General features: G+C 48.8%; 1 protein-coding gene and 1 pseudogene across 2 annotated transcripts; both read left to right on the top strand.

The window, feature by feature from the left end:
• The first annotated feature begins 4,268 nt into the window (after positions 1–4,268).
• On the top strand, positions 4,269–5,818 carry LOC122903258 (annotated as a pseudogene).
• Positions 5,819–9,889: 4,071 nt separating this feature from the next.
• On the top strand, positions 9,890–24,806 carry TCN2 (transcobalamin 2). Of its 2 annotated transcripts, none has more exons than XM_044243912.1 (9): positions 9,890–10,060; positions 13,889–14,078; positions 14,777–14,946; positions 15,962–16,123; positions 17,227–17,399; positions 17,532–17,718; positions 18,545–18,710; positions 21,007–21,122; positions 24,225–24,806. In XM_044243912.1, exons 1-9 carry the CDS (start codon positions 9,997–9,999, stop codon positions 24,284–24,286), a joined length of 1,290 nt encoding a protein of 429 aa, XP_044099847.1. In that variant the 5' UTR covers positions 9,890–9,996; the 3' UTR covers positions 24,287–24,806. The 2 variants fall into 2 exon arrangements, with proteins under 2 accessions (XP_044099847.1, XP_044099845.1); XM_044243910.1 differs by having other exon boundaries at positions 13,886–14,078.
• Positions 24,807–25,106: the final 300 nt, after the last annotated feature.

Raw genomic sequence — 25,106 nt, 5'->3', positions numbered from 1 at the left:
TGCCTTTGGCTCAGGTCATGATCCCGGGTCCTTGATCAAGTTCCGCATCAGGCTCCCTGCTCAGTGGGAGGCCTGCTTCTCCCTCTCCCCCTCCCCCTGCTTATGTTCCCTCTCTAGTTGTGTCTGTCTCTGTCAAATAAATAAATAAAATCTTTTTTAAAAATTACAATCATATAGTAAGTATACTTTTCAGACTCACTTCTTTCTTCACTCATCAATATGCATTTAAGTTTCATTCATGTCTCTGTGGCTTGATTTCCTTTTTTTTTTAAGATCTTACTTCGTTAAGAGACAGAGAGAGAAAGGAGTGGGAGAGGGAGGAGGGCAGAAGGAGAGGTGTATCAGAATTTGTTTATCCATTCACCCATTAAAGAATATCTTGGTTACTTCCAGTTTCTGGTAATTATGAAGAATGTTGTTATAAACTTTTACATGTACGTTTTTGTGTGGACCTCCAGTTGGGTAAATAGCTAGGAGTATGATTGTGGAATCTGATAGAAAGACTATGTTTCTTATAAGAAACTGCCCAGCTGTCTTCCCAAGTGACTGTCCTATATTGATTCCCACAAACAATGAATGGTCATTGCTATTGACCTGCATATTTACCAACATTTGGTGTTGTCAGTGTTTTGAATTTTGACCATTCTTTCATTCATTTATTAATATTTTATTTATCATTATTTTCTTAGAGAGGGAGAGTGTGCACATATGATGGGGGGAGGAGCAGAGGGAAAGGGAGAGAGAGAATCCCAAGCAGGCTTCATGCCCAGCATAGAGTCCAGCACGGGGCTCAATCTCACAATCCTGAGAGCATGACCTGAGCCAAAATCAAGAGTCTAATGCTTAACCTATTAAGCCACCCAGGCACTCCTTTTTAAAATCTTCTAAAATTTTATTTATTTATTCATTTATTTATTAAAGTAAGCTCCACACTCAGTGTCGACTCAACAACACTTGAATTCACAACCCTGAGATCAATCCCTGAGGCTTGGATTCACAACCCTGAGATCAAGACCTGAGCTGAGATCAAGAGTTGAGACCCTCAACCAACTGAGCCACCCACTACCCTGATTTTGACTATTCTAATAAGTGTGTTTTACTTATACTATTAAAGTATTACCAATACTTTTACTATTCTAATAAAAGTGTTTTACTTTGAGGACTAGTGTCCAAAATCTATAAAGAACTTAACAAACTCAACACCCAAAGAACAAATAATCCAATCAAGAAATGGGCAGAGGACATGAACAGACGTTTCTGCAAAGAAGACATCCAGATGGCCAACAGACACATGAAAAAGTGCTCCATATCACTTGGCATCAGGGAAATACAAATCAAAACCACAATGAGATATCACCTCACACCAGTCAGAATGGCTAAAATCAACAAGTCAGGAAATGACAGATGCTGGCGAGGATGTGGAGGAAGGGGAACCCTCCTACACTGTTGGTGGGAATGCAAGGTGGTGCAACCACTCTGGAAAACAGCATGGAAGTTCCTCAAAATGTTGAAAATAGAACTGCCCTATGACCCAGCAATTGCACTACTAGGTATTTACCCTAAAGATACAAACGTTGTGATCCAAAGGGGCACGTGCACCCGAATGTTTATAGCAGCAATGTCCACAATAGCCAAACTATGGAAAGAACCTAGATGTCCATCAACAGATGAATGGATAAAGAAGATGGAATACAATGGAATACTATGCAGCCATCAAAAGAAACGAAATCTTGCCATTTGCGACAACATGGATGGAACTAGAGCGTATCATGCTTAGCGAAATAAGTCAAGCGGAAAAAGACAACTATCATATGATCTCCCTGATATGAGGAAGTGGTGATGCAACATGGGGGCTTAAGTGGGTAGGAGAAGAATCCATGAAACAAGATGGGATAGGGAGGGAGACAAACCATAAGTGACTCTTAATCTCACGAAACAAACTGTGGGTTGCTGGGGGGAGGGGGGTTGGGAGAAAGGGGGTAGGGTTATGGACATTGGGGGAGGGTATGTGCTTTTGGGTGAATTGGAAGGGGAGGTGAACCATGAGAGACTATGGACTCTGAAAAACAATCTGAGGGGTTTGAAGTGGCAGGGGGGTGGGAGGTTGGGGTACCAGGTGGTGGGTATTATAGAGGGCACGGCTTGCATGGAGCACTGGGTGTGGTGAAAAAATAATGAATACTGTTTTTCTGAAAATAAATAAATTGGGAAAAAAAAGTGTTTTACTTTGCAATTTCCTAATGACATATGTGGAGCATCTTTTCATATGCTTATTTACCATTTATATATCATCTTTGATCAAGTGTCTGCTGCCCATTTTTAAAATTGGGTTGGTTGTTTTCTTATTAATGACTTTTAAGAGTTCTTTGTGTATTTTGGATAAGTTGTTATCATGTCTTTTGTAAATATTTTCTCCCAGTCAGTGGCTTGTCTTCTCATTTTTTTTAAAGATTTATTTATTTATTTGACAGAGAGAGAAAGATGGAGAAAGGGAGCACACAAGCAGAGGGAGTGGCAGGCAGAGGGTGAGAGAGAAGCAGGCTTCTCTCTGGGGAGCCCAGTGTGGGTCTGGATCCCAGGGTCCTGGGATCATGAACTGAGCCAAAGGCAGATGCTTAACCAACTAAGCCATCCAGGTGCCCCTTGTCTTCTCATTTATTTTATTTTATTTATTCGTCCTTTCGTTTTTGACTGTGTCCTCAGCAGAACAGAAGTTTTTAATTTTAATGAAGTTCAGCTTACCAATTATTTCTTTCACAGACTATGACTTTGATGTTGCTCCTAAAAAGTCATAACCTCTTCCAGAAATTTTAAATTTTATAGCTTGGTATCTTATGTTCAGTTCTCAATTTTTTATGAGAAGTATAAGGTATATGTCTAAATAAACTTTTTTTTCACATATGGATATCCAATTGTTCCAGCACATTTGCTGAAATGACTATCTTTTCTCCCTTGTCAATTTCCTTTGCTCCTTTGTCAAGATATCAGTGGACAATTTTTGTGTGGGTCTATTTCTCTTCCTATTTCTATTCTGTTCCATTGGTCCACCCGTTGATTCTTTCACGACCTCTACACCATCTTGATTACTGTACCTTTATGTAAATCTTGAAATTAGGTAGTGTCAGTCCTCCAACTTTGTTTGTTTTCAGTATTTTGTTGATTATTCTAGGTCTTTTGTCTCTCCACAGAAGCTTTAGAATCATTTTATCAACACAAAATAGCTTAGGGATTTTGACTGGGGTCATTTAAATCTCTAGATCATGATGAAATCTGTGTCACTGTGACATCTTAATAATACTGAGTCTTCCAGTTGATCGACACAGAATATCTTTCCATTTGTTTAGATCTTCCTTGATTTCTTTTATTTTTTAAAAGATTTTATTTATTTATTTGATAGAGAGAGACACAGAGAGAGAGGGAACACAAGCAGGGGGAGTGGGAGAGGGAGAAGCAGTTTCCCGCTGAGCACGGAGCCCGATGCAGGGCTCAATCCCAGGACCCTGGGATCACGACCTGAGTTGAAGGCAGATGCTTAATCCACTGAGCCACCCAAGTGCCCTTTTTCCTGGATTTTGATAGTTAGTCATCAACAAGTGCTAAAATAGAATGAGTTTGAACCATATGACAGCCACACTTCTAAGCATTTCATAAGCATCCTCATGTGATCCTAATAAGAAACCTACGAGTATGGTATTCCAGTCCCATTTTATAAGAAACAGGCTTGGAAAACCATCTCAGTATGTGGCAGAAGGAAACCATAGCCCTTTAAGAATCTATTTCAAACCTAGACCTCAAAGAATTCCAAAAGGCAGAGAAATAAAACAATGTGAGCAGTAAATTGAACAAAACATGTATAGGATTGGGGCACCTGAGTGGCTCAGTCAGTGGAGCATGCAATTCTTCATCTCAGGGTTGTGAGATCAAGTCCACGTTGGGTGTGGAGCCTACTTTAAAAAAAAAAAAAAGTGTAGGATCTATATGCAGAAAACTCTAAAATATAAAAAAAAATCAAGGAAGGGGTGGCTGAGTGGTTCAGTCAAGTCCCACATTGGGCTCCCTGCTCAGCAGGGAGTCTGCTTCTCTCTCTGACCCTACCTCTTCTGGTGCTCTCTCTCTCTGAAATAAATAAATAAAATCTTTAAAAAAGAAAAGTAACACATTTTTAAAAAATCCATGAAAGAATGCTACAGGGAAAATGTCCTCTAGCTTTTTCGCAACGGGTTTGCCGCCAGAACACAGGTGTCGTGAAAACCACCACTCAACCTAAACCAGAATGGGGAAGGAAAAGACTCATATCAACATTGTTGTCATCGGACACGTAGATTCGGGCAAGTCTACCACTACTGGTCATCTGATCTACAAATGTGGTGGGATCGACAAAAGAACTATCGAAAAATTCAAGAAGGAGGCTGCTGAGATGGGAAAAGACTCCTTCAAGTATGCCTGGGTCTTGGATAAACTGAAAGCTGAACGTGAACGTGGTATCACCATTGATATCTCCCTGTGGAAACTTGAGACCCAGCAAGTATTATGTGACCATCATTGATGCTCCAGGACACAGAGACTTTATAAAAAACATGATTACAGGCACATCCCAGGCTGACTGTGCTGTCCTGATTGCTGCTGCTGGTGTTGGTGAATTTGAAGCAGGTATCTCCAAGAACGGGCAGACCCGTGAGCATGCCCTTCTGGCTTACACACTGGGTGTAAAACAACTAATTGTTGGTGTTAACAAAATGGATTCCACTGAGCCACCCTACAGCCAGAAAAGATACGAGGAAATCATTAAGGAAGTCAGCACCTACATTAAGAAAATTGGCTACAACCCCGACACAGTAGCCTTTGTGCCAATTTCTGGTTGGGATGGTGACAACATGCTGGAGCCAAGTGCCAACATGCCTTGGTTCAAGGGATGGAAAGTCACCCGTAACGATGGGAATGCCAGTGGAACCACACTGCTTGAAGCTCTGGATTGCATTCTGCCACCAACTCGTCCAACTGACAAGCCCTTTCGTCTGCCTCTCCAGGACGTCTACAAAATTGGTGGTATTGGTACTGTCCCTGTGGGCCGAGTGGAGACTGGTGTTCTTAAGCCTGGCATGGTGGTCACTTTTGCTCCAATCAATGTAACAACTGAAGTCAAGTCTGTTGAAATGCACCATGAAGCTTTGAGTGAGGCTCTTCCTGGGGACAATGTGGGCTTCGATGTCAAGAACGTATCTGTCAAAGATGTTCGTCGTGGCAATGTGGCTGGTGACAGCAAAAATGACGCGACGCACCAATGGAAGCAGCTGGCTTCACAGCTCAGATGATTATCCTGAACCATCCAGGCCAAATTAGTGCTGGATATGCACCTGTGCTGGATTGTCACACAGCTCACATTGCTTGCAAGTTTGCTGAGCTGAAGGAGAAGATAGATCGTCGTTCTGGAAAAAAGCTGGAAGATGGTCCCAAGTTCTTAAAATCTGGTGACGCTGCCATTGTTGATATGGTTCCTGGCAAGCCTATGTGTGTTGAGAGCTTCTCTGACTATCCTCCTCTGGGCCGTTTCGCAGTTCGTGACATGAGACAGACGGTTGCTGTGGGTGTCATCAGAGCAGTGGACAAGAAGGCAGCTGGAGCTGGCAAGGTCACCAAGTCTGCCCAGAAAGCTCAGAAGGCTAAATGAATATTATCCCCAATACCTGCCACCCCAGTCTTAATCAGTGGTGGAAGAACGGTCTCAGAACTGTTTGTGTCAATTGGCCATTTAAGTTTAATAGTAAAAGACTGGTTAATGATAACAATGCATCGTAAAACCTTCAGAAGGAAAGGAGAATGTTTTGTGGACCATTTGTTTTTGTGTGTGTGTGTGTGGCAGTTTTAAGTTATTAGTTTTTAAAATCAGTACTTTTTAATGGAAACAACTTGACCAAAAATCTGTCACAGAATTTTGAGACCCATTAAAACAAAAGTTTAATGAGAAATCTGTGTTTTCTTTTGGTCAACACTGTAACCTTGTACTATTAAAATAGTAAAAGGGTAAGTTGCACAGATCCTGTTTCTAATGTTATAATACGCTGAAACTGAAATTTCGGGTAACATTTTTTTCTTGGGTGGGATCTTGGAGTTTCACTTTGTCTAAGGGAAGGAAATGGTTAAGTACATAATAAAAAGCTACCGGATAAAGGTCATTTAGTGCAACACAATTTATATAAGCAAAGAATGACCACAAGACAGTCTGTACTATAAACAGGTTAAATTCTATAATACCAAAGTTAATGTGTTGCATATAAACTTACTTTTATCACTAGGGAGTAAACTTGATACATTGTCACATGTTAATTTCCCACTTACCGGAATGTTTAATGTCCCATTTATAAAGTAGTTTAAAGTAGTGTAAAGTAGTTTAAAGTACTTAAAACAGGCATTTGGTGACATTCTTAATGGTAGAGTTAATTTTTCCTCTAGATTTTAGAAGAAAGTCTAGAAGTTTTCTATGGTCACATAAGAACTAGAAATCCACTTAAAATAGGAATTTTCATCTTTAAAAGAGCACGTTTGGGGTGAAGAGGGAACTGAAGATCAAGCCCAGTTTGAAGAGGTGTGATGGTCAGATACTCAAATTTGGACTGGTAGGGTAAGCTTTTTTTAGTTTGAAGTTATTTTGGAGGTTTTTCCAAGTGTCATTCCAAAAACGGAGTATTGAATGATAGTTGGAAGTAATGAACAGGATGAGAAAAGATCTTTAAAGATTACTGTGGTGATTTTATAATTGCATATAGTAATAAATAAATTAATAGTATTTGGGTGATAACCATCTAATTTTGGGCATTAGATAGCTGGCAAATCTCAGCACTGGTACATTTGATGAAAAAAACAATCTTGACCATTTGAACTTAGTTCTCTGAGTAGGCTTTTTTCATAATGAAAGGGGAATGCATCAGGCAACCTGGAATTAAGGCAAAAAGCAGAGGATAACCTGGTAGGCAAACAATGCTGAGTGAAATGCATACTATAGCAGCCATAGGCTACAGTTGAAAAGATGGTCATTTTCTAAGGTAAAATGGTCTTTTAATGATACTACCAGGAACACTGATAAGGCCTGTAAATAAACTAATAAAAGGTTTTGTCTGCAAAGAAAAAAAAAAATGTCCTCTAGGCGAGTTTCTAATTTCTAAAGGTCTGGATTCCAGTTTAGTAAGAAAAAAGAGCCTTGCACAGGACCCAAGACTATTAGGCTATCTTAATCCATGAGTGCAGGGACACCACGGACAGTCTGAGTAATCCTGTCCTGGGACAGCCTTTCCATCTTTCCCCTGAACCTTCCTCCCTCCTCAAAGGCTGGTTGTCCTGACCAGGACCCCTGGAGGGAGCACACTGGATTCTTGCTGGTGGGTCTCAAGAGAACTTCTCAGACAGATCCTTGGAGCTGTTTTGAATCTGTAGGCTCCTCTGTGGAGCAGAGCAACTGTGGGGTTCTGACCACACAAATAGAAAGGTTATTAAAGCATTTGGCTAGAAACTGGGGTTAGGTGAAATGTAAACCAAGGAGTGCTTTGCTATGCTCCGCGCATTACAGTACTGAGTGAGAGGGGTAGACTTCAGATCTGGACAGCAAAGTGGACCCAGAGTCCTTTTCCCTTGGGAACTACAGAGACAGGTGTATAATGTTAAGTTCGGAAACTCCTGACCTCAGGCGTCTTCTCTGTGTCCAAGTGACTTAGGTTCTCTAGACATGTTTCTTTCTTACAATTAGGATTTCCAACAGCAAATTTATGATTTTAGGGGGAAAAAAGAAATATCAGTAAAAAAGTAATAGTCAGGGGCGCCTGGGTGGCTTAGTGGGTTAAAGCCTCTGCCTTCGGCTCAGGTCATGATCCCAGGGTCCTGGGATTGAGCCCCACATCAGGCTCTCTGCTCCGCAGGGAGCCTGCTTCCTCCTCTCTCTCTCTGTCTGCCTCTCTGCCTACTTGTGATCTCTGTCTGTCAAATAAATAAATAAAATCCCCCCCAAAAAATAGTAATAGTCACTCAAAGAACCTGATTATCGGGACACTTACAGCTGTAACATGACCTTGGGAAAAGTAGTCTCCTGTTAACATTGCAGCTGACTTCATCAGTACCTTTCCTGATGCATGGACCGGCAGACTTTCACTTGCTCATTCCAAGCTAATTTTCACTTTCTTGGTATAGACCCCTAAATAGAAATCCTGAACCAAACATTTTAGTCATCTTTCCTTTTTACTTTTCCTGACAATATTACCTAAAACAACCCAGCATTGCCCCCCGAGTTGTTCTGTTCCTGATAGCTATGGGAAATACACCTCTTCCCTGGTGGGTCGCCACAGTGCCTTTGAGTCCATGGGAATCAGAGGGTCACCCTCCTGGAGGAAGCTGCTTCTCCCAGAGGCTGGGGGATAGGGAACCCCTCCACCATGGTCACCTCCTCCAGACTGCCCTCCTGGAGGCGGCAGGAACCACAATCACCACCACCTGGCACAGACAGGGTTGCAGGAGTCAAAGCAGTCCTGTGCCAGATCAAGGCAGTTCCATTGCCCACAAATTGCTGGGGCTCCCCTGGAGGTTTAAACCTGAGAATCTGCAGAAATTGGGCCTCCAGCTGACCTCCTTCATTCCCCAGAACCTCACCCGGATGGGCCACACCTTGCCTTCTCCAGCCAGACAATCTAATTGTATCTTGTAAAGTACTTCTGTAAACAGATGCGTGTATCTGTATTTGTCGATGTGAGGAGCTTGACTTGTGGTAAGTCGGTGCAAAACCACATTATCTTGAAAGAATGAATCTTGGCAGTTAGCCACAATATGACTGCCATAAAATTCTCATTAGAGTAAATGATTAGAGGTGTTTTCAGATGATAACATTTTCACAGGTTGAGCTGGAAGAGCGCTTAGTTAAAATGATCTTGTTCAATCCTCCCATTTCACGCTAGAGAACTATTTCAAACTCAAGAGAGTTTGGACAAGGTCACGCAGACCGCTAGGCTTAACTCTTGCACGTTGATTTTCTTGTGAGGTTACGCAGAGGAGGAATCCTTCCTTCTCTCTTCTGCTTACAGAGATTTTTAAAAAACGATTTTATTTATTTACTTATTTGACAGAGATAGCTAGCGAGAGCAGGAACACAAGCAGGGGGAGTGGGAGACTGCGGAGAAGCTGGGGAGCAGGGAGCCCGATCCTGAGATCATGACCTAAGGGGAAGGCAGCTGCTTAATGACTGAGCTACCCAGGCGCCAATACTGAGATTTTTGTTTTGTTTTGTTTTGTTTTTGTTAAGATTATTTCCCTAGTCCTAACAAGCAGCCCTGCTACCCAGGATTCTGGTGTCTCAAGTGATTAAATACTGTTCCTCGTTCTGTTTTGTCTTTCTGGTTGGTTGAGAAAACCGGCCAGTCTGGTCCGGCTCCCACCCCTCCCTCCCCCCCTCCTACCCCTGACTCGGGGCAGGCCAGCCGAGAACCGCTGACGCCAGCAGTCGCTCACGTGACGGCCACAGCGCTCAGTTCCGCTCCCTGACCCAGACCCGGTTGGGCCCTCCCAGGGATTCCTTTTGGGCGGGGGTGTGCACCAGGTAGGCACCCCAGCCCTGCCTGTCCACCGCTGGAACAGTGAGGGGGCTACCGCGCCAGCGCAGGTGGACAGACTTGGGCAGATCACATGTTAGGCCCTCTGTGCCTGCCCAGTACTCTTAGGCAGCGGGGACGGAATGTGGCTGGCCTCGGGATGTCTCACACCATTCCTATTTGTCTGCCCCCACCCCCACTCCGTACCAACAGGGAAACACTGCCCTTCCTTCCTTCCTCTGTTCTTTGGCCTCGCTTTCAATTCAGTTACAGATCTTTTCCCCTTTCTCTCTGCTGATTTAGCAGCGTCCTGCTGGGGGCGTGGAGGGATTAATCAGTGACAGGAAGCGGCCTTTTTAGTGACCAGCTGTGCAAGACCAGCTCCAGGAGTCTGTCGCGCTTCCCGCCCGCTGTTCACCTATACGCTCCTGCCATGAGGCACCTTGGGGCCCTCCTCTTCTTACTTGGGGGCCTGGGGGCTCTCGCGGATGTCTGCGGTAAGTAACCAGATCTACCCTGTGCCTCTTTCCTCCTGGGGCCTTAGGAGGGAGGACCACCTTGTCCAAACCCCTCGGTATGTAGCTGGAGAAACTGAGGCTTGGATGTGTGGGACAGTACAGTTTATCTGCCCTTTGGGCTTCCACAGCACTTTGGACTTAGCTGAACCTCAGTGTTTGACACCCTGTATTGAGATTAATTATGGTTGACCCTCGAACAAGCTGGGTTAGGGCTGCAGACCCTCCATGCAGCCCAAAATCCGTGTGTGTCTTTTGACTCCCCAGAAACTTAACGAACTACTGATACCCTACTGTTGACTGGAAGCCTTACTAATAAGATAAACAACACATATTTTGTATGTTATGTGTATTATATCCTGTATTCTTGTGATAAAGTCAGCTTTAAAAAAAAGGAAAATGTTGTTGAGGAGATCACCAGGAAAAGAGTAGATTTGGGACATCTGGGAGGCTCAGTCCGTTCAGCGTCTGCCTTCTGCTCGGGTCTCTATCCCAGCATTCTGGGATGAGGCCCAGAGCCCCATGTCCAGGCTCCCTGCTCAGCAGGTTGTCTGCTTCTCCCTCTACCCCTTGCCCTGTTTCTGCTGTCTCTTTCTCTCTCTTTCAAATAAATAAACAAAATCTTCAAAAAAATACATTTAAAGTTCTGTACTATATCAAGAAAAATTCACGTATAGACCCACATAGTTCAAACACACATTGTTAGAGGGTCAGCTCTATATGTCTGACAGCCCACCAGACAAAACTGCTCCCATTAAAGTCATTAGTTTATTTATTCATTCAACATGCATTGACTGAGACTTCTCCTAGTCAGTGCAGCGCTGGGCTTTGGGGAAGGAATAGAGAGAGACCAGTCCCATCCCTGTCCTCCTAGTGCATCTGTTCTAGTAAAGGGGACAGTTAAAAGAAGTCCGGAAGCAAATCTGTGCTGTTTGGGGCTGCGGGGAGTGCAAAAGGAAGGGAACCAGGCATGGAGGTAGAGAGCTGGGGGCCACTGATTCAGGGAGAGAGTTGAGGGAAGGCTCTCCAAGGACCAGGCGCAACAGGGGGTATTGAGACCCAGAGAAGGAAAAGGAGCTGAAAAGAAAAGGAGTAGGGGCATCCCAGGCAGAGGGAAGTAATTATGCAGGCACCCTTAATGGAGTCTGAGAGAGGCATGGGGGCAGGTCATGGCAAGACATTTGTGTTACATTGCACACACAGGAACCTGACTGCTTCGACTCTGTGTCCCAGCATCCCCAGGGGCCTGTTGGGATCCGTCTGGGAGTCTGAACGCAGGCCTGGGCTATTTGTGCACTGGAGATAGGGAGAAAGCAGAAGGCAGGCAGGGAAGCCTCTGTGCTCTGGGGCTACCCACCTTGCTTCCCTCCTTGTATTCTGCCCCCAGCCTTATGTGCAATATGCTTTCACTCCCTGGGTCCTGGTGTCTTTGGAGAAGCTGAGAGGCAGTTTCAGATGACAGACGAGTCAGTCAAAGGTTGGGGGAATCAGGTGACCTGCCAAGGCATTCCAGCTTTCCAGGGCTTTGCTGGACTCCGTTCTCAGAACTCCAGGTCATGGTCTTCTCTGGGCACCAGGAACTTACAACCTGTGTTCCATTAAGTGCAAACAGACCCCTCAGCCCTTGGCTCTTGGTTCCCGTCCAAACAGTCCCCAGGGGAGACCTGGGACCCGGACCTCACTGGGCATGAGCCACTAAAGTAGTTGGCCCATAGACCTGACAGAAGCCCTGGACCCTGGTCCTTGCACAGGTGCAGCCCCCTACAGCTGAGCCACTTAGCTGCCCAGGCCTCATTCCCTCTCCTGCAAAATGGGCTGAGAATGCTTCCCTGTCTTCCTCCTCGGTGTGGTGTGGAGGATCTCAAACTTTATGGTTCAAAGCTCTGCCGTTGTGAAATTGACAGGAAAGCTGCACTAATGCTTGCCCAGGGTGGGCTCCTCTGCTTCGGAATGTCAAGGCTAGTCAGCTGGCAGAGCTGCATGGCCTGGTGTGCAAGAGGCTCCATGGGAAGGAGATCGCCCTTGGCCACTTTAATGACAGAGGTGAATTTTCCTTTTAAGGAGGGTGAATTGTGGTTATGAGCCTCTCTTTATTGCTCTGGTTCCTCTTCTTATCACTTCTAATCCCAGGGCTGACTCACTGGCTGGAGGGCAGAGCCTGGGTTGGGGTGAGGCTCTCCTACCAGTTTGAAGAAAAGGGAGAGGGAAAGAGAGGGACAGATGACCAGAAGGACAGGCTGAAAGAGGTAGAGAATGAGACACATCCAGACAGAGAGGGAAAAATGCCTATAGAAATGGGAGGCAGTCCCAGAAAAGTACTGAGAAAGTGAAAGGAAAGAAAAGCAACCCCTGTCCCCAACCTCCACCCCCTCTAGCCTCTTCACAGGTAGCAGCAAATACCTGTGACTTTTGGGAAAACAGGCATAAGACGGTGAGACCTGTAGGGTGCTTGGCTGGCTCTGTCCGCAGAGCATGACGACTCTAGATCTCAGGGTCATGAGTTCAAGCCCCACACTGGACATAGAGATTACTTACCAAAAAAAAAAAAAAAAAAATGGTGGGATGCAAGCCAAGAGGGATGGGCCAGTTATGAGAAGAACCGTGGTCCTTGCACAGGTGAAGAGCTCTGGTGGCAGTTCCAGGGCTCAATGCCCAGGGAGGGGCAGTCTGCCCGGCATCCTGGGACATAGCACAGCCACAGCGGAGGCAACTGGATCTCTGCAGATAACTGGGAGGCAGTAAATGGGGAAAAGTCCAAAGTGCCTCCCAGGCCACCCACAGTGCTCAGGTTCCTTCCTGAAGGGAGGCAGGCAGGGTCAGCTGGGGCTGGGAGATGCCCCTGAGGCTTCTGCTTCCCCCACGTTTTTCGTGATTCAGTTTCAGGCAAACCCCAAAGCACACAGAGAGTGGTTGGCTTTCTACCGACTCACTCTTCGGACTCAGGTCCTCTGCACCTACAGACATGGCAGGAAAAGTATGATTTTGAGATCTGCGCAGAGGAAGCTCACCAGACAGCCCCGGTTAGCCATGGGCAGCATAGAATGGGTTTTTTTGTTTGTTTTTTGTGTTTGTCTTTTAAAGATTTATTTATTTTAGAGGGTGGGGGGAGGAGAAGAAAAGGGGGGGAGAATCCTCAAGCAGACTCCCCACTGAGTGGGGACGCCCCCCCTGCCCTTGCGGGGCTTAATCCCTGGATCCTGAGATCATGACCTGAGCTGAAATCAAGAGAACAAGGCTTAACTGACTGAGCCACCCGTGCGCCCCAGCCTGCGGTATTTTGAAATTGGGTGTGTAATATGTTCTGTGTGTGGGTTGCAGTTTTTATAAATGGATTTGTCAGAGCACCGAAGAACAGGCTTTGCAGGAAGGTTCATCCTTGGCTCTGCAGCCTATGTAAGACACAACATGACTCTGAATGGCTGTTTCCTCTTTTGTGCAAAGCGATGATGACAGTACGGATGCCACAGGGCTGGCATGAGGAGGACCAAGTGAGGTCGGGTACAGGGCTTGGGACACAGCATGAGGCATGGGCCCATCTCTCTGTTACTCCTCATGGCAGGGTGGTTGCCTGGTACCAGCTTTCTCTGCCCTCAGCCCACCAACTCTCCCTGGCCCATTTCAACTGCTCTTTTGGGATACCTGCTTTCCCCTGTTTACCTGCCGCCTTTTCCCATACAAGTAGTACCTGTGCCAGATGGAGGTGGAGTAGAGATGTTTATTGCCTAGAGAAGGCTCTGGTAAGGTAAAAGCAGTTCCTTTCTGAAGGCCTGGTCCTACAACCTCACTTGGCCTGTTCTCTTTCCTAAGAAGTACCAGAGGTGGACAGCAAGCTGGTAGAGAGCCTGGGCCAGCGCCTCTTGCCCTGGATGGACTGGCTCTCCCTGGAGCACCTCAACCCCAGTATCTACGTGGGCCTACGCCTCTCCAGCCTGCAGGCAGGGGCCAGGGAGGCCTTCTATCTGCACATTCTCAAGCTCAACTACCAGCAGAGGCTCCTGGGGTATCGCTGTTCACTTTCTTCTCCTTTCCCCATGCCTTGCTCTACCTCCTAAGGGATACCTGCCTTCTGGTTTGGGCTCCCACTGCTTTGTTGGGAGACTCTGGGCAAATTTTGTCTCCTTTGGCACTTTCTCCATCTGTAGAATGGGGTTGGCTTGACTAGATTGGAGACAGACATCACTGATCCATGACCACAGTCCGTGCCCTCACCCCCAACCCCCACCCAAGCCCAGAAGCAGGACCTAGCAGCATCTAACTCTGTGCTCCCTTTCCAGGGGGGCATTGATGGGAGGCCTTCTGAGGCTCAGTGTGGGTGTTTCAATGAGAGATGAAGGATTGGGAACACCACGAAGCAGCTCCTGCTTGGACTCCCTCTCAGACAGTGGACACAGGGCAGGGAGGGGAAGAGAGGGAAGACTGTATGGGCAAAGTGTGATCAGAATGGTGGGGGCAACCATAGGTCATTTGGACATCAGAGCCCTTGGGGCTTCTCCTTGAGTCTAATTTTTTATCTTTATGAAATATGTGTGGCATGCACCTTACGACATGCAGAGCTGACTCCGTCTACTTTTGGTAGTTCTAGCAAAATTCCTAATTGTTAGGATTCTTTTCACTTTATGATGTTCCTGGGGTGCTCCAACCCAGGCTTACCATGGTGGCATTTTCTTACAGAAGTTTTGTTTACTGGCTTTGTCCTAGGCTTGCCATCGATGATGACAGCAGTAACAACCAGGCCAAGCCCTCCATGGGCCAGCTGGCCCTGTACCTGCTGGCTCTCAGGGCTAACTGTGAGTTCGTTGGAGGCCGCAAAGGGGATAGGCTGGTCTCCCAGCTGAAGCGGTTCCTGGAGGATGAGAAGAGGGCCATTGGTGAGAGGACGTGGCCTGCCAAGTGTGGAGGGGGGCCCTCATCAGATCACATTCTCTGGGGAAGCATCTAAGTCAGAACTTTGGGTTTTTTTCCCCCCAGGCCTCTTTTCATACCTTCAGCTCTGCCTGTCTCACTATCCACCTAGAGGCTTGGGCCTGCTGCAGTCGCTTTGATCGAGCCTTGATTGAGCCTTTCCTGTACCCCACATGCACTCTGTTGGCAAGTTCTGCTCAGCCACCACGACTGGACTGACTCACTGCCTCTGGGACGACTGCATGGCCTCCATCCTGCTTGCTCCTCAGCCTCTCTCTGCTAACTGTCCTGCCACCTGATTCAACTCAGCACATGACAGCAGGGCAAGCATTTGAAATATAAATTTGATCTCGTTAGCCCTGCTCAAACCCTGCACAGGCAGCTCACTGCTGTCTTTGGGCCCATCCTCCTGCCCTTTCCTCCTCTTCAGGACCTGTGGGCCCACTTCCTGGCTCACCCCCCTGCCTTTCTGGCTTTAATTGTGCTGATTTCTCAGCTTGCAGATCAGGGTCTTCGTATATGTTCTCTCTTTCCAGAAGATATCCTTCCGCTTCTAGCTTCCTACTCCACCTTAGCTCCTCCTCCCCACCCCGACCTGGTCAGCATCATTGCCTCTTAGAGAACCCCGCCCTGATGCCCCAGCTCCTCAAAGACCTCTACTGTGTGGCCCCAGATCCCTTGGTCCACATTTCAGTTCTAATCATGCTGCCATGGGTGCAGGTTGTTACGGTTGGAGACGTGACTGGTCACTGCTGGCTTGGTCACCTGTCTGAGCAGCACAGCACCTGACGCAGAGTGGACCCTTAGCAAGAATGGGTTGAGGGAATGAAGAATGAAGGGTCCCGTGACCCAGAGGAGGGGGTTGGAAAGTGTGGGCAGTGGGGTCCTATGTGCTGGCTGGGCTGGTTGCTGGGAGGGGGCAGAGTGGCCACCCCTCAGGCCTGGCACAAAGCCTCTGCCCCATGGTCTCCACTCTCCCAGGGTCCAATCACAAGGGCCACCCCCGCACCAGCTACTACCAGTATGGCCTGGGCATCCTGGCCCTGTGTGTCCATCAGAAGCGGCTCCATGACAGCGTGGTGGGCAAGCTCCTTTATGCCGTGGAACATGACCAGCACCTCCAACAGGACCGCCTGTCTGTGGGTGAGTGGGCGAGGCCCCACTAAAGCCGGGCTGGCACTCCGCCATCCCCCAGCCCCAACTGAGGGCCGCCTCCCCCTGCCCTGTGCTCACCTTTCCTTGGGACAAAGGAGTCCTTTGTGAGGGAGGGCTCGTGTGTGTGGTGTGGTGGTCATGAGCCAGTGTTGGAGCAGGCCTGGGACCCGGACCCCAGCTCTGTCACACACTTATTGTAGGCCACCCTGGGTCAAGTCAGCTGGCCTTTCTGTTTGAGTTTCTCCTGTAAATAACCTCCCAGCAGTATCCTGATAGAAGACGCCTTATAAGTCAAGTGGTTGTCATGGTGCCTGGCATGGAGAAAGTTCTGGATACATAGCTATGATCTTGTCCTCATATGAGCTGGGAAGCCTGAGACCTGGATTGTGGAACTGCTACCTCCGTGTGTTACCTGGGGCCTCCAGTGCCCTTTCTTGTCATTGTGATTCAGGGTCTCTTGTAGCTCAGGCGGTCTGTGAGTGTGTGTGCCTTGCATAGGCTGGGGTTGGTTGGAGTAGGTTGAAAGGGTGAGGTGGTGCCGCAGAGAGAAGCCCACAGAGGGCTTGCTCTGCTTGAGGCTTGTAGAAGAACCACTGTGGACCCAGTAAATCACCTCAGGGTGGGGCAGGAGTTTTGGGGGGGGGGCGTGCTTCAAACCCTCCAGGGCCCAGGCAGCTCCCTGGGCCTATGAAATCAGATCACCTGGGTGTGGACCTAGCCATCAATCTGTTCCAAACTTCCCTGATGATTCCAAAGTGCAGGTAGGTTTGGGAATGAGTGGTGTAGGATAAAGTCCTCTTGAGCCACCCTTCTCTGGGCTCTCTTCCTAACCTCTAACCCCTAAACAGTAGATGGGGGTAGGGTGAGCAACCATTCTTGTTTTCCTGGAACTAAGGGGCATCCCAGGACACTGAACTTAACAGTGGCCAAACTGGGAAAGTTCTGGACAAAGTGGGCTCCGTTGGTCCCCCTTGCTGGTGAAAATTTCCTAAAACGCTGATCTGACCATGCCCCTTCTTCAAGCCTCTGATGGCAGCCCATTGCCCCAGGGCCTTGCCTAGACTGACCCTTATTGGCTCTGTCCATTGCAGACACAGTGGCCATGGCGGGTTTGGCCTTCACCTGTCTGGAGCAATCTAACCTCAATCCCAATCAGAGACACCGGATCTCCCAGGCCATTAGTACAGTACAACAGAAGATCCTCAAGGCACAGACCTCTGAAGGCCACTTTGGAAATGTCTACAGCACCCCTCTGGCGCTGCAGGTAGGAAAGAGAGCTTGGGGCCAGAGTCCAATCTGGTATTCGGTGGGCAGTGGCTTGGTCAGGGACTGGGAGACCTGGCTCCTCAGTGCCAGCTGACCTGCCTTCTCCTTCTCTTCCCCATTCTGTCACTAGTTACTGATGAACTCCTCCATGCCTGGAGAGAAACTGGGCAGGGCATGCCTCAAGGCAAGGGCTGCTCTGTTGGCCAGTATGCAGGATGGGGCCTTCAAGAATGTTCTCATAATTTCCCAACTGCTGCCTGTCCTGAACGGCAAGAGCTATGTGGATCTCATCTCTCCAGACTGCAAGGCACCAAGAGGTAGCTGGGCCTTCCAACGGGAGCCCTGTTCTTTTCAGTGTGCCGAGTGTTCCCCGAAGTGTGCAGGTCCTGGGGAAGGGAGGTTGCCTAGTCCTGGTTTGCTGAGTCAGCAGGGGTTTGGTGGTCCACGTGGGACACACTAGCAGTGAAGGTGCAGACAGAGCTTTCAGAAAGCCACAGTGTAGGGGGAGAGATACCAAAGAGAGAGCTCTGGGTGGGCCATGAATCCGCAGCCCCCTGTGTGATTCCCAGGCCAGAAATGTTTGAGTGGATGAATGGGGAGGGACACATTTTGGGTAGCACTGGTACATCCTAATGAGTCACAATTTGCAGCTGGAATCAGGGTTTCATCTGGGAGAAAGACTTGAGTTGGTGAGTGGGATTTTCCAGTGGAGAAGAGCAGTAGCAAGGGCAGGGCAGAGGGGGAACAGCAGGAACAAAGGTGCCGAGGTATAAAAGACTGAAATTTGGGGGAAGGGTCCTACTAGAGAATGGGCTCTGGGAGAATGAGCCGGAGTTGCAGGCAGGAGAATGAAGAGGAGGGGAGACCCTTAGAGGTGATAGGAACAGATGCATGTTCTAGAAAGAGCCCTCTGGGGTGCTGTGGCAGATAGGTGGGAAGGGGGTACTGGAGGCAAAAATACCAGTAAGTGGCCCAACCTTGGGCAGCCGGGGGACATGGAGGTTAAAGACAGGGGAGGCTAGGATGGGAACTAGCGGTGATGCTGGCTGAAATGGGCCACAGTGTCTTTGAGGGAAGAAAGGAGGACTAACACCTGACCCCCTGCCCTCACACCAGCTACCCCTTCCTCTCTCCCTGGCATAGTTCTATTACAGCCAGCTGTGGAGACCCCTTCACAGACCCAAGAGCTCATCAGTGTCATGCTGAAGGTCCCCCATGCCTTGCAACCATATAGACACCGCATCTCTGTCCCTGCTGGGGCCTCCTTGGAAGATGTCCTTAAGAAGGCCCAGGAACTCACAGGATTCACGTGAGACCCCCCCCACCTCCCTGAAACAGGATGCAGATGGGATGGGGATGGAAGAGGAGGTTCCCCAGGAGAGGGGCTGGGCCAGGCTCTGCTTTCCCCTTCTCTACTCCTGAATGGCCTGGGCTGTAGTGGAAACTGGCAGCTGCAGGCCAGCATTGTCAATGGCTTTGAGAACATTCCCTGGGGGTAGAGCATCCACACTGGACTCCCAGCTCCATCACTCTCCCACTCGGGACCTGGAACCAGTTCGTTATTGACCTGTCACCCAGTGAGAACACCAGCGGTGCCTTGCTCCTTGCAGGGCCATGCAAGGAATCTGGGAATTAGTGCACATAGAGGACGTGGCCCCCTGCACTTAGTAAGCTCAACACAGGTTAGCTTTTGAAAGAATCAGAATTTTTCTCATCAGAGGATCTTGGCCTCATCCCTGTGATGAAGTACCCAGGGCGAGTCCTCTAATGTGTGGAGGTTGGGCAACATCCTTCAACTTGCCTCTCACCCTGACAAGATGCGACAAGTCTGGGGCCAGGCAGCTCTGGAGTGCTGCTCTCGTGCCCATGCCTGAATAACAGGGATGGGGTTCTCGTGTTACCAGTGGGGAATCGGAACTGGAGGAGTGGAGTGCCTTCTACCAGGTCACCCAGATTCTTCTCTTCTAGAAGGATATGCCTTAGTTTCTGTGGGCCCCAATTTCTCTGCCCATGTGGAGTTCCCAAAGGACAACACCCTGCAGTTAGGGAGGGCCCACAGCTGGTGCCTGGAGGTTGTCCGGACCAGGGAATGTCAGGCCTGAGATATACAAAGACGCCCCCCCACCCCGCCCTTTAAAGAACAAATATTCTTCCAGACCCTGGGTTATTTCTGTTATACTATGACTTAGATGCATACTATCATGTTTGCTGTTAAAAGTCCCTTCTCTTTCTGGCTCCAGACATCTATAAACCATAAATGACTTTGCAAATTAGATATAAAGTGTACGAAGAATAACATTCAAATAAGGACTGTTCACTGAGGAGCAGGGGTACAAAGCCAGGCATGGGAGGAGCCCGATGCTCTCAGCTGCTTGACTCGAGTTACCGTCAAGCCTGGGTTTGACCCAGCAGCTGTGAGTTCATAGGCCCTTCCCTGGCCCCGAACACTCCATTCACTACTAAGCCCGCCTCAGTTCTCTTCCCAGCAGCCTGCAGCACATACTGCAGCCCTTACAGGGGCCCACACAGCCCCAGAGGGCCGTACACATAGCACCTTGGCAGGCTGCTGTCCAGCAGACCTTGAGACAACAAGGATACTAATCAGGGACAGAGTGGACAGAGTCAGTGGAGGTGGGGTGCCTCTACTGGGTGCAGAGGCCAGGCAGGAATGTTATGCCTGGAGGCACATGAATGCCCGGCCGAGAGAGCTGGACTGCAGAAAGAGAGATCCAGGGAGAAAGAGAGGAGAGAGAGAGAGAGAAACAGATGTGCTCCAAGCAGCCATGTGGACCCACAGAGTTAGGGAATGATGCCGATGGGGGCTGCTTTGCGACACCCCCTCAAACAACACTTTCCTTTGGATGAAGTCACCTTGAGTGGTTTTCTGTCTCTTAAGAATATAAAAACCCTCCATCTCTAAGACAGAACCATTGATAAGCCTTTTGGGGAGGGGAAGAACGTGACCCACGGGCTTTTAAGAGGACCCCTCTGGCATCTGTGTCCACATGGTTTGGAGAAATGCATAGCTAGAGACGAGGAGCTCAGGGGGCCGATGGTGTGAATAAGGAGTCTCTTGGTTGCCAAGGCCAGAAACCTAACTCCAGTCCTCTCTGGTAAGGGGGAGCATGAGGTGTGTGGAATCGGAGAGAAGACTGAGCCCCCCAGCCACAAGAAGAGGGGAGTGTTCCTGAGCCACAGAACCTTCCAAAAGCAGAGACCCACTGCCACCACCAGGTGTCTCTGCCCCGCACCTTCTGCTTCTCTGCACGCTGGCTTTGCCCTCTCTCATTGGGCGTTGGCATATTGTATGTGGTGCTGATGGCTTCTGCTCCTCACCCCTGCAATGCCAGCTTCCAGAGAGGGGGCAGCTGCCGAGCCAGTCACATAGCAGGTGTCCCTTCCTAGAGGCCATGGTCCTGGTTAGTGTGCAGGGATGAAGTCCCCAGAGCGGGCAACGTCAGGGGGCAGCAGAAGAGGGGCAGAGGTGAGGCCCGTGACCTGGAAAGGAAAGACCAGGACTTCCCTGGTGGGGATAGTTTCGCTTCTGTCCTTGGGTCAGTGGAAGCAAAAGTCACCTCTTCTCCCTCTGCCTCTCCCTTTGGTAGGTATGAAACACGGAACTCCTTGTCAGGCCCCTACCTGACCTCTGTGATGGGGAAAGAAGCTGGGGAACGCGAGTTCTGGCAGCTCCTCCAAGCCCCCGACACCCCGCTGCTAGAAGGTGAGTCTGGCGGCCCGCCATCTCTGGACATTGCCCCACTTTGGCCTTGTTGCCTCGAGGCTTCCCTGGCTCACTTTGGCTTTCCCCTGAGCCTTTCTGGGCCTCCGCCTCAGAAGATAACTGATGTGCGAAGTGGTTTCTAAGTTACTGGACTGAATGCTTAAGAATGTTTATGTAAGTTATTGTGGCAACTCTAGGAAACCAGGCAAAAAAGAGGAAAATTGAAACCACCTATTATTTGCTCCCCAGAAATTGCTTCTTTTAACTGTTGGTATGTTTTCTTCCAGCTAATTTTTTAAATATGTAAGTTTTGGGGCACCTGGTTGGCTCAGTTGTTAAGTGTCTGTCTTCAGCTCAGGTCCTAATCCCAGGGTCCTGGAATTGAATCCCACACCATGCTTCCTGCTCAGTGGGCAGTCTGCTCCCTCACCCACTCCCCCTGCTGTGTCCCCTCTCTCGCTCGCTTTCGCTCTCTCAAATAAATAAATAAATAATTTTAAAGAAAAGTAAGTTTTTTCAGAAAAATGGAGCCATGCTCTGTAGCAATGCCATCCAACAGAAAGTAAATGCGAGGCATGTGTGTAATTCCAAATTTTCTAGGTGGTGACACTAGTATTAACGATACATCTCATTTAAGCAAATTATACAAGATACTATTATTCTGAGACATATAATCAATGTAAAATTATGAATGGCATTTTTGCATGCTTTTTTTGTTCTAAGACTTCAAATGCACAATAGCCATGTGCAGCTAATGTGAGCATACTGGGTTGGCAGCTCTGTATACTGTTTTGCAACTTTATTTTTTTTTTAAGATTTTATTTATTTAATAGAGAGAGAGAGGGAGAGAGAGCAAGCACAGGCAGACAGAATGGCAGGCAAAGGGAGAGGGAGAAGCAGGCTCCCTGCCAAGCAAGGAGCCCGATGTGGGACTCAATCCCAGGACACTGGGATCATGACCTGAGCCAAAGGCAGCTGCTTAACCAATTGAGTCACCCAGGCGTCCCTATTTTTTTTTTTTTAAAGATTTTATTTTTATTTATTTGACAGACAGAGATCACAGGCAGGCAGAGAGGCAGGCAGAGAGAGGAAGGGAAGCAGGCTCCCTGCTGAGCAGAGAGCCCGATGGGGGCTCGATTCCAGGACCCTGGGATCATGACCCAAGCTGAAGGCAGAGGCTTTAACCCACTGAGCCACCCAGGCACCCCTGTTTTCCAACTTTTAAAAAAATTTTTTTTTCTTTTTTAAAACAAATATTTTATTTATTTACTTGTTATTTTTTTAAAAGATTTTATTTATTTATTTGAGAGAGAGAAACAGAGATGGCAAGAGAGAGCAGGAGCTGGGAAGAGAGGGAGAAGCAGGCTCCCCGTTGAGCAAGGACACTTAATCCCAGAACCCTGGGATCATGACCTGAGCTGAAGGCAGACGCTTAATAACTGAGCCACCTAGTAGCCCCTATTTATTTATTTATTTATTAAAGAAAGCTCTAGGGCAACCCTGTTGGGACCCCTCTCTGTCTTAAGACCTTTTTCTTTATTTTCACTTAATAAACTTAATAAACTTCTATCGCTTTAGTAAAAGAAAAATGTAATAATAAGGTAAGTTCTGTGCCCAGTGTGGGACTCGAACTCACAACCGTGAGATTAAGAGTCACCTGCCCTATCGACTGAGCTGGCCAGGCACCCTGCAACTTATTTTTCTCATTCTTAACATATTGTAGACCTCTGTGTTGTTACATATAGATCTTCCCCATCCTTTGGAATACCATGTAGAATATATCACTCACAAGGGTATTTGGGGCTGTAGGTAACAAGAAACCATGCAGACTAGCTTCCACTCTATGATATCCATTAGCTCAAGTGTCCAGAGTCAAGAGGGAACGAGGACTTCGGGGCTGGTGTAACCTGGACTCCAGCCCTGTTTCCTGGGACTCCGTACTCCTCTTTTTGTTGGCTTCCTCACCCTTCTTGCGTTTTCCCAGGGCAGCTCCCTTTTAAAACTTTGCCCCAAGCAGACAAAGGTGGAATTGGGACCCGGGCACATTCCTGGACCCATCCTTGTTGTTAGGAGATGGCCTGGGCTCCGCGCTTGCCATCAGCTGGAGAACAAGGATTGCCACACAACTGGTGTGGGCCAGGCAGGGCCTGCCTCAGCCCTGGGTTCTGCAGTGGGGCATGGAGTGAGATGGGGAGGCTGCGGTTCTCCATTCCTGCTGGATATTTAGGGTTTTAACTCCTACAGTTCAAGCAGTTGTGAGCATCCTTGTGCATTAGCCCGGTCACCAGACATATTCTGAAGGGTCATCTGTCCTTGTTCTTGCTACCGAGAGCTTCTGCTGGGCACCTACTGAGTGCCAGGCATTGGGCCAAATGCCTTCCACAATGTGGGCCTTTCTGAGGGAGCCCAAGAAAGCCATTCTTTCCCTGCCTGCCTCTGAACAGATTGAGAAGTAAAGAGGGGGCAGATGGAGACCCCAGATCTGGCCTCTATTACTGATAAAGCCTGGGCTAGAGGGTGTAGCCTGCGGCAAGCCCATTTCTGAAATGACGACAGTAATGGGAATGCCAGCACTCCCAAAGGTGAAATAACTTGCCCAAAGTCACACCGCTGATGAGAACAGAGCTGGGGCTTGTCCCCAGATGCCATGCTGGGGCCTTGACTGTCTCTAGTGGGCAGAGGCTGGCTCTAGCAGACTTCACTCGTGGTCTTGGTTCTCCCTCCAGACTACACTGAGCAAATCTCCCTTCCTGATGGCCCCTCAAGAGACCCTGAAGACAGTGACCCTGTCTATCAGGTGTTGTCAGGGTGCTCTGGTTCCTTTGGCCCCATGCTGGTTATCCAGAATCCTGTCCCAGCCCCTCTGCCTGGCAGGCTCCCCCACTGTAAAATGAACTTGGGGGGCCTCAGGAGCCCTGAGGTCACAGCTGATTTCAGTTTCCATACTGGCTCTGGACAGCTCCCACTTTCCTGCTACCAAGCCCTCAGTAGATCTCATACACCCTGGCCTCAGGGCGCTTCTCCATAAGAAGAGGTGATGGTAGGGGATGGGATTCTCTGTCCTGCTAACCCTCCCCCCCAATGCTCAACCTGTTTCTGCAGGCATTGCTGACTATACCCCCAAGGATGGACAAACCATCGAGCTGAGGCTGGTCAGCTGGTAGTCCCTGGGCTCACCCACCCCAGCAGCCTGGCCTACCTCCGGGGGCCTCCACCTGCCCTCCAGACATCGAAGTAACAGGCACATGCCCAGCCCTGCTGCTACCTCACGTGTACTTGGAGCAGTGTCCCCTGGATTACTCAGCCACCACCCTTGCCAAGGTCCTCAGCCATCCCCGACTCTGAATCAGGGAACCACGCACCTTCCCTGGGGGGCTGTCTGCGGGCGTCTGGCCCCTCCTGGCCCCACTGGCATCCCCCGAAGGCCTGCTCCTGGTCAGAAGGGGTCTAAAGCAGCTCAGCCTCCTCAACACAAGGAGGAGAAGTCACGGGCCACTGGTGTCGTGAGTACTGCCCCCTCTGGGACTGGGGTCCTGCGAGGAGACCTCTCTGGCCCTGGGGACTGCGGCCCTGATCCCTGCTCTGTACTCTGGCCTTCAGGATGGCAGAGTGGCCGCTGGGGGGCGCTGCAGAGCTGCTCAAAGCCTGCCTCTGGAATGATTAAAGTGTTGATTGTGCACCTGCCCCCGTGTCCCGATGCCTCAAGCTCAAAACTGAGTACCAGGGGGCTGGAGCTCAGAAAGGGGGGGCCCCTGGGGGCAGCACAGGAAGGCAGGGGAGGGGGCTGGGAGGGAGCCCTGCTGGCGGTGCCAACACTGATTACTGTTGAGGGAATATCTCCTTGCTAGACGCTTCCTCGCACTACTCTGAGGTTGTGGATATTTTTGTTTTCATCTCTGCTTTGTGGATAAGAAAATTGGTACTCAACAAGGGCGTGTGACTCACCCACAATGTCAGGCGGGGGGCATGGCTGAGGAGACACAG

Source organism: Neovison vison, chromosome 3, assembly GCF_020171115.1.
Source record: "Neovison vison isolate M4711 chromosome 3, ASM_NN_V1, whole genome shotgun sequence".
NCBI classification, from domain to species: domain Eukaryota; kingdom Metazoa; phylum Chordata; class Mammalia; order Carnivora; family Mustelidae; genus Neogale; species Neogale vison.
The sequence above is the reverse complement of the archived record's forward strand: the minus strand, read 5'-3'. Positions and strand labels throughout refer to the sequence as shown.